Here is a 13,120-nt window from a genome sequence, read left to right on the forward strand (position 1 = left end):
TTTTTTAAATAGTGTTATTATGACTCATGTTCAGTTTCCTATATTCTATAAATCCACCCACTTCCAAGAAGATTTTTAATCATGTTCATCTATCTAAAAGCCTTATAGTTGGAAAGTTCTTTTTTTCTTTTTTTTTTATCATTAAGGTATAATTGATACATAAAATTATATTAGTTTCAGGTACACAACACAATGATTTGATATTTGGACACATTGCAGAATGATCATCACAGTAAGTCTAGCTAACATCTAATGCCACACACGGTTACAATTTTTTTTCTTTTAATGAGAACTTTTAAGATCAACTGTCTTAGCAACTGTCAAATGTACAGCACAATATTATTAACTGTAGTTACCATGGTGTACATTGTATTCCCAGCACTTACTTATCTTATAACTGGAAGTTTGTATTTCTTTTTCCTTTAAGATTTTGTTTGTTTGTTTTAGAGATAAAGAGAGTGGGAGGAAGAACAGAGGGAGAAGGACAAGCAGACTCCCCACTGAGCACAGAGCCTGACACAGGTCTCAATCTCACCACCCTGAGATCATGACCTGAGCCTGAATCAAGAGCCAGACACCCAACCAGCTGAGCCACCCAGGCACCCCTAGAAGTTTGTACTTCTGATCACCTTCGCCCATTTCCCTACTCCCCCATCCCCGGCTGCAGGCTACCACCAATCTTCTCTATGAGTTTAGTTTGGGGGAGGGAGGTTGATTTCATATATAAATGAGATCATGTGGAATTTGTCTTTTTCTGTATGACTTATTTCACTTAGCATAATGCCCTCAAGGACCATCCATGTTGTCACAAATGGTAAGATTTTCTTCTTTATGGTTGAATACTATACCATATCTTCTTTATTCACCCATCAAGAGACACTTAGGTTCCTTCTGTGTCTTCTTGGCTATTATAAATAAAACTGCAATAAACGTGGAGGTGCAGAGAGTTTTTTAAGTTAGTGTTTTGTGGGGTTTTTTCCCCAATAAATACCCAGAAGCAGAATTGCTGGATCATAGGGTGGTTCTATTTTTAATTTTTTAAGGAACCTCCATACTGTTTTCCATGGTGGCTGCACCAACTGGCTGCACCAACTTCCATTCCCACCAACAGCACACATTCCCTTTTCTCCACATCCTTGCCAACACTTGTTATTTCTCATCAAGTTCTTCTTTCTTAATGATTGTTTCCTGCACTTGTCTGCATAAAAAAAAAAATTTACCCTGTTGAAATAGATACTTTTGGAGATGTCTTCCCAGCTCAGTAACCCCCTTTCATTGAGAGTATATCCATCTCCAGGAAGCAACTCTATCTATGATTGATAACTCCACTGCACTGGCCATGACCAGAGGTGAAGCAGCAGATTGCAGTGGGCATTCAGAGATGAATGACCACCTTTCGGGTAAAACGGAGGTTACGGAAAGTGATGAGCAGTAGCTGCCATCATGGAAAGCCATTCTCATCCACATGCCAGGAGAAGCAGAGAAAGTGGGCATGTAAAGAGAAGAAGGGAACAGATGTGCAAAGGTAGAGGGAAAAAAATGGTCTGGCCAGAAAGACACAAAGAATTAGATACGAGACTGAGACGGAGGCAGGGAGGAGAGGATGCGGGGAAGGAAAGAGGAAGGGGAAGGAGGGAGAGGGGGAGGAGAAAGAGAGAAATTAATAGTTCCTGACAGTTTTTCAGTTCCTGGTTCTTGCCTATTGTGAGATATACTCCTGCCCTTGGGTTCTGTGAGATTCTCTGGATCTTTATGAAAGTTCTCTTGACATTTTATTCTGTTGCTTAAACTAGCATGAATGTGTTTCTGTTACTGATGAACAGAAGACCATTGACTAAGACTGCTACAACCTACTCCTCTGTCTCGTTTTGAGCCCCAAAACAAAAGAATAGACCTTGAGTCTTTCTGAATTAATGAAATGTAGTTATAGACATTCAGATCTGGAATCATCTGACAGCAGCTTCTGGTTTAGCAAATTCCCTGGATACACGCCTTTTCCCAGAGGAATCCACACCCTCCTAGGAGTTCTGGAGTAATGCTCTGGGGACCCCTCTCTAGAGGATGAGCTAATTTAACCAGGTCCTAACAAGCCTCAACAGACAAATAAAAATAGAAGCAGAACAATAATCCTCATCGGAAATGGAAAAGAGAAAAATGTTAAAACAACTGTTTTGCCACCTTAAAATCTGTGTTTCTCCCTCAGCAGCACCAGTGAGATGTTGGTGAAAAGGAAGTTTTGTGTGTTTTACTGAAGGAAGGCAACATAAATGCTTAAAAATAAGGAGTAGGAGAAACCATTTTAGTTGAAGGTAAGGACAAGGAGGGGAATGATTGAACAACATAGAATACTTGAAATGTTTGAAAAAAGAAACTTAAAAAAAACAACCTCAAACTATGTTTCTTTGACATATAGAAAAGGAAAATACTTACCAGGTGAATTTGATCAGATAAGACATGTTTTGAAGGCAAATGTAGCCAAATGGTATAACCCAGAGCTTCTTCAAATTTTATTTATTTATTTTTTAAAGATTTTATTTATTTATTCATGAGAGACACACACACACAGAGAGAGAGAGAGAGAGAGAGAGAGAGAGGCAGAGACACAGGCAGAGGGAGAAGCAGGCTCCATGCAGGGAGCCCGACGTGGGACTCGATCCCGGGTCTCCAGGATCACGCCCCGGGCTGAAGGCGTCACTAAACCGCTGAGCCACCCGGGCTGCCCCTTCTTCAAGTTTTAGATGCAAAGTTTTTAGAGGGATAACAAAAAGAAAAAGTGATTTTGTAAAAATTAAGACTGACAGATTCAGAAACAAAATTTGGAATGAATTTTTCTGGCCAGAGGGCAGAAATGCTGGAGTAAATCTTTCTCCCAAGCCTTATGGGGTATTTGGGTCACAATGATTCACTTATATAGAATTTTAATTTTTGCTGATCTTCCAATTTAACTTTTTTTTTTCAAACTCTAGTTGCAATGAGACAAACTTTGGCACACATGTCTAGCCTCTGTCCTCCCCACCCTGCTGCCCAGGCATCTCCTTTCTTAAGTGTTTTGGGAAAGGGAGGGGATAGCTCTCATCCCTCCTGTGTTCACCTCTTGGGTACTGCTTCTCCACATCCTGGGCTCCTTTTATCTCCCTCATCACCTCTGTGACAAATCACACACTTCTCTACTGACTGCCACCTCCTGGACCTTGGGGTCTACTGTCCCTCTTGATACCATACGACTGCCATGGGCTCAAAGGGTTAATGTGGAACCAGCCACACTCCCCTCTCTGCCTGATTCGTCTTAGCATATACCCACCAGGCTGTATGGATGAAGCAGATTTGCTAGAGGGGAGGGCTCATTAAATGGACTTACAATGTGGAAGTAAATAAAAAGTAAAATTACATGGAAAAGTCAGCCTTACACTAGAATAAAAGCCACAGAGGACTTAGAACAGAGGTGGGTAGAAGACTTGGCTTGAGCCAAGTCTAGGGTGTGCTTGGCAAGATCAAATTGGGCTCCTGAGACCTCCCAGCCAGCATGGGGTTCGCATATGCCTTCTCGTCTTAACCAACACACATCTCCCAAAGACAATCAGTGGTTCAGAGATGGAAGTCGAGCTTCTTCGTATAAAGAAGAGAAACATTTCTCTGCATGCAGTGAGGACTACACAACTCTCCACTCACCAATGGGGATTCATTTTCACCTTCCTTCTGCTTCCAGAGCCAGAACAACGAAGGGTCTTCAGGAGGCCCTTATGTTTCTTCACCTTCAGGCAGCATGAAAGACCTGGTCGACGTTCTGGATGACGACTGTCCTGTACCTGGAGCCTGAACACATCCCTACATGGGATGCCTCACGGGACTCTGTCCAAACGGGAGAGAGGCAGAGAGATTTATCATCTTCCTGTCCAAGTGACTGACTTTCTCATTTGCATTAGGGAAACCAAAGCTTAAGTGACTTGTATAGATGCACTTTCCAGGACTTATTTCCACGGCTTTACCTGTCACACAAGGCTTGCTTCAGCCTTGTGCAAGACTTTTCTCTCTAAATCTGTAGTTCTCAAAAAGGGGCAGTTTGGTCCTCCAGGAAACATTTAGTGATGTCTGGAGACTTTTGGTTGTCAGAGGCTGGGCAGACTCCGAAGGAGAGGCCGCTGGCATCTAGTGGGTAGAGGCCAGGGATGCTGCTAAATACCCTACAACACACGAGGCAACTCCCCACAAGAAACAATTATCCAGCTCCAAATATCGATAGTGCTGGATAATTGAGAAAAGCTCATTGAGACAAGCTCATTGAGAAACTCTGCTTTAAGTGCTTGGAAAAAAATGAGGTTTTCCTTCATCTGTGCCAGTATTCACTACCCTCATGTAACTCCTGAGTTTTACTTTTAAAATTCATCAGCTGGGGCACCTAGGTGGCTTAGTCAACTAAACATCAGACTCTTGATTTTAGTTCAGGTTATGATCTCAGGGCGATGAGATTGAGTCCTGTGTTGGGTTCCCTGCTTCTGCCTCTCTCTGCTCGTTCTCTCTCTCTCTCTCTCTCTCTCAAATAAATAAATAAAATCTTAAAAAAGAATTCATCAGCCAATCTTCCAACAAATCATCTTCCAGAAGCTGATCAAGAGTAATAATGACCCTTGCTGTGTGCCAGGTTCTGGAACAAGGAGTTTACATACTTTGTCTCACTATTGTCCCCATTTTTCAGAAAAGAAAACTGAGGCTCCAGGCAATTGAGTTAGTTGCAAATGTCCATAAAACTTAAAATCTCAGTGGTGAGAATCAACCCAGAATTCCAAAGTTTCTGCTCTTTAACTCAATGCCTTTATTTCTTTTCTTTTCTTTTCTCTTTTTCTCAAATAAGTTCTACGCCTAATGGGGGAATCAAACTCACAACTTCAAGATTAAGAGTCACATGCTCTACCAACTGTACCAACCAGGCACCTAACTCAATGGCTTTCTAAGGAAACCAACAGTATTCAATTCATTAAGCAATTGCTTGATACCCAGAATTCTATTTTTCATCATGAGAATTTTTCATCTTCTAACAAAAAGTACTTATTACATAAATATAACTTTGTAATTATCATCCATCACTTAGAACAAGCTTCATAGATGGATTTAAAAACACAGGCATTTTTTTAAACTTCCTGTTTTCCAAGACAAGCTATGTATTTTATTTATATATTTTAGTCTCAAATTTAAGGAATCTTTTTATTTTTGGAACTTCCAGAGTAATGTATAATAATGCTTTAAATGGCAGAACCAGAGCTTGCTTTTTTTCCTGAGGTCCCCATATTAAAAAACAGAAAGGAAAAAAAAAAAAAGCAACATTTTATAACATTTACAGGAACATATGGAATTTTCTTTATCCATGTGCCTGTCTCCTTCATTGTCTTATGTACTCTTTTCAATGTTACATAGCAAATTAAAACCAACTTAGTGACTTAAGACAATAGCCATTTATTAGCTTACGGTGCTGTAAGTCAGTAGTTCTGGCACAGCCACCACATGAGTGCATTCTCTGCTCAGGGTCTGTCAAGGTTTTCATCATGGTTCGGTCAGGCTGAGTTTTCATCTGGAGGTTCTAAAAAAAAAAAAACCCACTTTCAAACTCATTGAGGTCATTGTCAGAATTCAGTTCCTCGAAGCTGTGAGACAGAAATCTCACTTCCTTGCCGACTGTTGGCCAGGGTTTGCTCTCAGCTCCTACACTCAGCTGCCTGGTCCTTGCCAGATGGCCCCTTCTATCTCCAACATCATCAGTGGAGAATCACCTTGATGAGGAATCTACCTCATGCTTTGAATCTCTCTCCAGGAAAAGCCCAGTCCCTTTTAACACCTCACCTAATTAGGCCAGGCCCACCAGGGACAACCTCCCTGTCTTAAGGTCAACTGCTCGGAAACCATAATTACATCTCTAAAATCCCTCACAGCAATACCTAGATTAGTGTTTGAATGACTGGGAGAAGGTGCGTGTATACCAAGCAGGCATGGATCTTGAGGATCAACTTGGAATCCTGCCTAGTTTATAGTCTGTCCTTGGTGGCAAAAATTGGGCCTTGTATACCTGGTACCCAATAGATGCTCCATAAATGTTCACTGACTAAATTGTTTTCAAAGAATTGGGAAATTCTGAAATCAGGGAATTGTTACATGGAGCCACTAACTTCAGGGTGAGGACAACTCCCATCAGGTAAAAGGTAAGAGGCAGTGCCCAGGATGGCTTTTAGCTGATCACTGTCCTGACCTCTTCCTCTGCTGAAAGATTATGTGGGGTTTCTACTTTCAATATGGGAATGCAGCTTTGATTTAGTAAGGAAAGTCAAGGGAAAAAGAGTCCCTATCCCAGAAATGTGCAAGAGAACAATTTTCCAGAATCACACCCGTTCTGAAGGGTGTGTTCAGAGGGTTGACGGTATCCCCAGCTTTCCTTGGCTAATCTGCCAGCCCTTTCAGGGTGGAACTACACATTGTTCATATTTATATCATGAGGGCTATCACGGTGCCTGGTTCAGAAGACCAACTTTAAAGACAAGAGCTGATTGAACGTTTGTAGAATGAATGTTATTTAACGTGTCTCTGCTAGTCGTCATTCAATTCCTGTGGGCGAGGGCTCTTCCGATGCATTTTTTGCAATCCGGTAATGCCTGTCCCATTCCTGGCGACCAATGAGCATTCAACAGGTGCAATCACTGAGCTGTGCACACTTGTTTTAAAATGTACTTTCTCCTCTCCAAACTTGTAGTTGGTCATTTTAAGTCATGCAATATGAATTGGAGGTAAATAATATTCAAGCTAGTCTTAGGAGGCTTATTTCTAAGAAATATTTAGATTTATGTTCAGGGGGGAAAAAAAAAAAAGACCTCCAAAACCTATCATCTTCCTTTCAAATGGATACTCCCATCAGTGTCTAGTCAATGTATTTAGGGGAAACATTTTTTTACACCAATCGGAGGACAGAGCTCTGATTTCTGAAAGAGAAAGGCTGTTTCCCTCAGATTTTCTTAGCTCCTCCATTGTTAGCCTCAGACAAGGTCCAAGTTATCTGCAATTCTGCGGGCGTCCCCTGCACTTAAATCGCATTCGAGAAAACACTTTGCCCGACAAGGCCTGCTAACCCCCAGCAAACGCAAGCCGGGACCCCGAGCTCCCCCACCGCCCCCGCTTTACTGTAGCGTGGAAAGCCGCGGAGGTCGGGTCCGCGCTGTGACGTCACCGGGCTGGCGGACCGCGGCGCTCCTCTCCGGCTCCGGTGATTGGCTGGGGCGCATGACGTCACGGGACGGGGGCGGGGCCGGACTCGGGAGGACTCCGGGATGCTCCGAAGCTCTGGGTTCGCTTATTTATTTAAAAAAAAAATAGAATAAATAAAAGTTAAAAAAAAAAGGTGGTGGGGGCGAACCGAGGAGTCCGCCCCGCCCTGCCCGCTGCAGACCGCGCCGCCCGAGAGGGACGGGCCGGGAGGCGGGCGGGGCGGGGCGGGGGGGGCTGGGGGCGTGGTCGGGGCGTGTCCGGGGGCGTGGTCGGGGGCGTGGCCGGGGGCGTGGCCGGCGCGGGCCGGGGGCGGGGCCGGGCGCGGCGCCGCGCCGTCCAGGCCGCCGCCCACTCCGTACACACAGCATGTAAACAGTCCCCGCCGGGAGGAGCCCGGACCGGAGGGAGCCGCGCCGCCCGGCCCCGCCGCCTGCCCGAGAGCCCGCGGAGCCGCGCGCTGCCCGCCCGGGAGGAGGGCGCCCGAGGAGCGAGGAGGGCGGGCGGGAGGCGGGCGGCGGGCGGCGCGCAGGAGGCTGAGCGAGCGGCGGGCGCGGCGGGCCAGGATGGATTTCCAGCAGCTGGCTGACGTTGCGGAGAAATGGTGCTCCAACACGCCCTTCGAGCTCATCGCCACCGAGGAGACCGAGCGCCGGATGGATTTCTACGCCGACCCCGGCGTCTCCTTCTACGTGCTGTGTCCGGACAACGGCTGCGGGGACAATTTTGTGAGTGCGGGGGGGGGGAGGGACTGCAGCCGCGGGAGTGGACGCGCGGCCGCCTCCCTGCGCCCGAGCTCCGGCTCGCCCGCGAGGCTGTGGGCGCGGGGTTGGGGCGTAACCGGCCCGGCCGGCGGGGGTGCCCTGAGGGCCGGGGAGCCGGGCGGGGCGGGCTGTTTCGGGGACGCGACCCCGCGGCCCGGGCTCGGGGCTCGGGGCTTGGGGCTCGGCCGGGAGCTTGTGCCGAGCGTCCCCGCCGCCCCCCAGCCCGGGCCGGGGCGCGCGATGGTCCCGCAGGGCCCGGAGCCCCGAGCTTCCTGCCCCCAGGCGCCCCGTCGGGCTGAGGAATCCCGCGCCCCTCCCGATGCGCAGACCCAACTCCTCGAGTCGTCCCCGCCCGGGGGAGCCCCCGGCCCCGGCTTATCCCGTCGCTGCCGGTTTGGACACAAAGCCTCCGTCCACACTAGCCGAGCCCCTCTCCGGGACCTTCTTTGCGGAATTACACCCCAGATCTTAAAGACGCACAGGCGCGTGCGCGCGCGCACACGGACACACACACACGCGGGCGCGCCGACCCCTGCCCCTGCTCGGCGCTTCCAGGGCTCGGCTGCGAGCTCCCAGCGAGGTGTGCGCGGCCCGAGCGGGCTCCGTCCGCGGAGCCCCCGGGGTCTCCAGCCGCGGGGACATCCCCCCACGCCCGCCCCGGCTGGGGCCCCGGGACCTGCCCCTGCGAGGTGCAGATCTTCCACTTCGTCCCTGCGCCCACGTGGGACCTTGGCGCTGGCAGTTTGGGAAGGGGGTGGGCGGGCAGGGGCGTTGGGGCGGGAGGTGCGGGGAAGGGGCGAGGGGGCGCTCCCCGAAGTGTTTGTGGGGACGGAGGGGAAGATCCCGGTCCCCAGATGTAAGATGGAGGCGGCCGCGGGCTCGGGTTACGGTGCGCTCGGCGGCCCGAGCCTGGAGCGGGCGCTGCCGCGGCCCCTGCGGACCGGGGCGGGGCGGGGCGGGGCGGCGGCGCGGCCTGGCGCGGGCTCCTCAGGTGGGGCAGACAAAGCCCGGCCCGCGCGCCCCCGCCGCCCCCCGCGAGTTGGCAGCGCCCTGGGAGCCGCGGCGACACCAGCCTCCGGGGCCCCGAGAGACGGAGGCCGTGACCCGCGGGGAAGGCAGCCCCCCCGCCGCGCGCCCCGCCCCCCGCCCCCCGCGGGCGAGGGGAGCACACCTGGGCCGCGGAGGGGCGACGCGAGGAGACGGTGGCCTCGGGTGACAGACGGCCGGATTGGGACTCGGATCAGAAGCCTTGGGGCAGCTCAGTTTACACATCTGAAAAATGGGCACGATACCAGCCCCGCCCCCCTCCAGGTGATCCCTGGATAAAACACCTGCGCGGCAAGGGCGCCTCAGACACCTGGGCTTCCCCGGAATGTGCACCTTTCTCTCTCTCTCTCTCTCTTTAAGAGCTTCAATTTTCTCACCTGTAGAATGAGGTTAATGGGAACACCTCCGTCACAGGTACTTGTGAGGAGGAAGCTACAAATACGTCCGAGAACACTGCTTTCTGTAGCTGAGTGAGTGTTCTTTGTTATTGGGGGAAAATGGGAGATCCTTACAGAGGGATGCACTCCACTGCCAAGGCGTGAGAAAACCCCAGGGGTACACTGGAAGGGGCTCCAGTGTCCAACTAACCACCACCTCGGGATTTGATTAGAAGTCCCCTCTAAGGGATCCCTGGGTGGCGCAACGGTTTGGCGCCTGCCTGTGGCCCAGGGCAGGATCCCGTAGACCCGGGATCGAGTCCCACATGGGGCTCCCGGTGCATGGAGCCTGCTTCTCCCTCTGCCTGTGTCTCTGCCTCTCTCTCTCTCTCTCTCTGTGTGACTATCATAAATAAATAAAAATTAAAAAAAAAATTTAGAAGTCCCTTCTAACCCGAGTCCACAGGTGGCATTTCCCTCTGCCTACTGTGTGAGATAGAGCGAGAATCACCCAAAGTTCTGGATTTTATAGGGGAGAGTTCCACACGGCCTTCCTGCGGGAACTGTGGGAGACATCCCCAAAGAAACTACCCCAAGGAGAACCATCGTTGAGAAACGTTGTGACTTTTTCAAGCCCGTTTATAATAGATTTTAAAGGTTTTCCCACCTGTATGAGTAAAATGCTTAAACGTATTCATTCTCTAACAAATGAAATAGATAAGAAAGTAGATGAGAGGAAAAAAAATGATTTCTTGGGTAGATTGGAACATTCTTAAAGTGTCTAGAGGCCATCATGGAGAGGATGCCAACCACCAGAGTTTTTGTAGCCCAGGTCTCTCCTCAGATCTCTCCCAGGCCAGATTTGCCAGGCTGTCATTTGCCCCTAGTTAAACATGAAGGGACTTGGGGGTGAAGTAAGTGTCCTACCTCCATTCCCTTTGCCTTTCCCGGGAAAATCCTGTTAAGAATTAAAAGAAATTTAAGATGAATGGAACTCCTGTAATATGAAGGATTTATGAACAATATTTACATAGTACTTCTCAATTTACAGTGTTTTCACGTGACTCATTCATTCATTCATTCATTCACACATCACGCATTTATTGAGGGCTTACTTTGCACCAGGCCAGGGCTTTCTAGCATGTAATAGGATCTCTGCCCTCACTTTCCTGGGGTCATTCTATCCACCTAAGAGGCAGTTGGCATAATGGTCAGGGGTGCGCAGGCTCTAGGGCCAGGCTGCTTGGGCTTCTACCCCAGCCCTCCTGTCTAACTGTGTGCATCGGGGAAACTTCTTTAATGCCCCTGTGCCGTGATTGCCACATCTGTACATGAGGGAATGGTAACATTAGTACCTTCCCAGCGGGCTTGTTTAGAACAGTGCCTAAAATAGGGGGAGTGGGGATCCCTGGGTGGCGCAGCGGTTTAGCGCCTGCCTTTGGCCCAGGGCGCGATCCTGGAGACCTGGGATCGAATCCCACATCAGGCTCCCGGTGCATGGAGCCTGCTTCTCTCTCTCTCTCTCACTGTGTGCCTATCATAAATAAATAAAAAAAATAATTAAAAAAAAATAAAATAGGGGGAGTGATAGTAGTGACTCTCCAGCAGTCTCCACACAGCAAGCACTCTGGATCTGTTTAAAATATAATCCAGGTCTTAAAAAAAAAAAAAAAAAATCCAGGTCTTGACCTATGCCTTCCCACCTCACCTACACTGACTGCCTATAGCTTTTACCGTAGAACCTGAGCCCATGAAATGCCCCACACGATCGGTCCCCTGCCGCCTCTCTGAGGTGAATGGTCCTCATCTTGGACCGTTCTTCCTCCTTGCTCACTGTGTTTGTGCCACACTGACTTATCTGGTCCTCAGACAAGCTCATTCCTGCCTCAGGGCCTTTGCATTTGCTGTCCCCTCTGCCTCGAATGTTCTTCCTCCACATCTTTACATGGCTGGCTCCTTCATGCCACTCGGGCCTGAGAGCAACCTTCCTGACCACATATTCCTTCATCTCACCCTCTTTTATTCAAATCACTCATTAGTACTTAATACTCTCTTGTTTATTTTCTGCCTCCCCCATGAGGCTGTCAGCTTCATAAGAGCAATGGCCTTGTCTGTCGTACTTATCACTGCGTTCCAGAACTTGGAGTAGTGTCAGAAGCATGATAGGTGCTCAGCTCCTATGTGTGAGAACGAATGATAGTGAAGAAGGCAGATGTTAAATTTCAAGGTTGACAGCTTCCAAGAGCAGTAACTACCACTTAGGTGCCATTTCCTATGTGTCAGATGTGTCCTAAGTACTTTGTGCATAGGTGCTTACTTAATCTTAGTTACCTCACAGGGTCCTCTCTGTGATTTTCTCCATCTCACAAAGACACCGACACACAGCAAGGTGTGCTGACTCCCATAGCTAATAAGAAGTACAGCAACTTGAACCATAGCCCTGTACTGAAAGCAGAGCATCCCAGGAGTGACAACCGGGGACCCCATTCAGACTGTGGGTTCAAGGGCAGGCAGCTTCTTATTGGGCCTCACAAAAAGTCTATGGTTAGATATTGTCTCCATTTTATAGGTGTGGAAACTGAGGCTCAGTATAAGAGATGTATCCAGGACTATGTCACTAAGAAATGGCAGCCAGGACTTGAGCCCAAGCCCGGTGGCCTGTCATTTGCACCATGCAGAGTGTCCCACGGGTGACATCAAGCCAAGAGCTCCAAAGGCCTCGGGAACAAGGGCTTCCTTTTATTTTCCTTCCACTTTGGCAGCTCCTGGGTCCCCTGTGCACTGTTTCCTCTTCTCATCTCACAGGCCATCCTGTTCACGCCATCCCTTTCCACACTGCTGCCCTGATTCAGGTCTCCGTGGACAGTGCCCAAGGTCGGGTCCTGGGATAAAAATGAAGCTGCCTCTGCCCTCTATGTTGGCCGATCAGGGACAGAGCCAACCCTGCCTGGCTCTACAGGTGTGACAGGGAGGGGGCTGAGAGCTCACAGACAGGTGGCGTGCTCCCTTCTGCCAACACAGAAGGTCCTGCGGGCTTCGTCAGGCTTGAGGAGTGGGGTGTTGGCATCCGCAGATGGACCAGCCGGACAGAGGGGCACGTGTGCACGCTCTCCTGGGCATGGCAGCACCAGCTGCTTTCCCTGCTCGTCCTGGGCCAGGAGAAAGGAGCTCGAACAAAGAGCCCTGCCCTGCGGCTCCCTGGCGCCTGGGTGCTCATGACCGGAGAAGGGGAGGGCTGCCTTATTGTCCTATTTTTTCTGCCAAACCATCAAAAACATGTTTGGATCTAAAATTTTGTATCGTTTAATCCCTCCTCAGTATGAAAACAAAGATAGCAGTTGTCATGCTATTAAAGAAAAAAGGCTCTGTTTATAGAAGGACCATGTGATTTAATTTTATGCATGCGTGTATACGTATATCTCTATATATTCTCTCTCATTTTGGTTCTAGGCGTGTCCCTATTCCTAACTATGTGACCAAATAAGAACCTTTTCATTTTGGAGAAGAAAATATAACTTGTCTAAATGAGATTGCATCGCCTCGTATGGGGGGACGGTGGAGAAAAGAGCACCTTCCTATCTAATTTAAACTCTAGCCTCAGTTTCCTCCTATGTCAAATGAGGATAATCATACCTATGTTACATTATTTTTGTGGGGATTAAATGAGGGATAGTGGGAACTGTAAAGCTTTCC

At 49.0% G+C, this 13,120-nt stretch overlaps 1 protein-coding gene and 1 long non-coding RNA gene across 2 annotated transcripts in view; one reads left to right on the forward strand and one right to left on the reverse strand.

Annotated features, from left to right (window-relative positions):
• Nucleotides 1-271: 271 nt before the first annotated feature.
• LOC140599743 (uncharacterized) lies at nucleotides 272-7,463 on the reverse strand. Its single transcript, XR_012002733.1, has 4 exons — nucleotides 7,159-7,463; nucleotides 5,461-5,572; nucleotides 3,670-3,849; nucleotides 272-1,198 (listed from the first exon to the last, which is right to left on the reverse strand). It is a non-coding gene; the product is annotated as an uncharacterized lncRNA (long non-coding RNA).
• A 100-nt stretch (nucleotides 7,464-7,563) lies between these two features.
• The window catches only part of MTURN (maturin, neural progenitor differentiation regulator homolog), a 29,417-nt gene continuing 23,860 nt past the window's right edge, over nucleotides 7,564-13,120 (forward strand). Inside the window, exon 1 of the mRNA XM_025993078.2 lies at nucleotides 7,564-7,967. Coding sequence (XP_025848863.1) covers nucleotides 7,806-7,967 — 162 coding nt within the window. The 5' untranslated portion in view covers nucleotides 7,564-7,805. The remainder of the gene's footprint in view (nucleotides 7,968-13,120) is intronic.

Source organism: Vulpes vulpes, chromosome 7 (assembly GCF_048418805.1).
Source record: "Vulpes vulpes isolate BD-2025 chromosome 7, VulVul3, whole genome shotgun sequence".
NCBI classification, from domain to species: Eukaryota; Metazoa; Chordata; class Mammalia; order Carnivora; family Canidae; genus Vulpes; species Vulpes vulpes.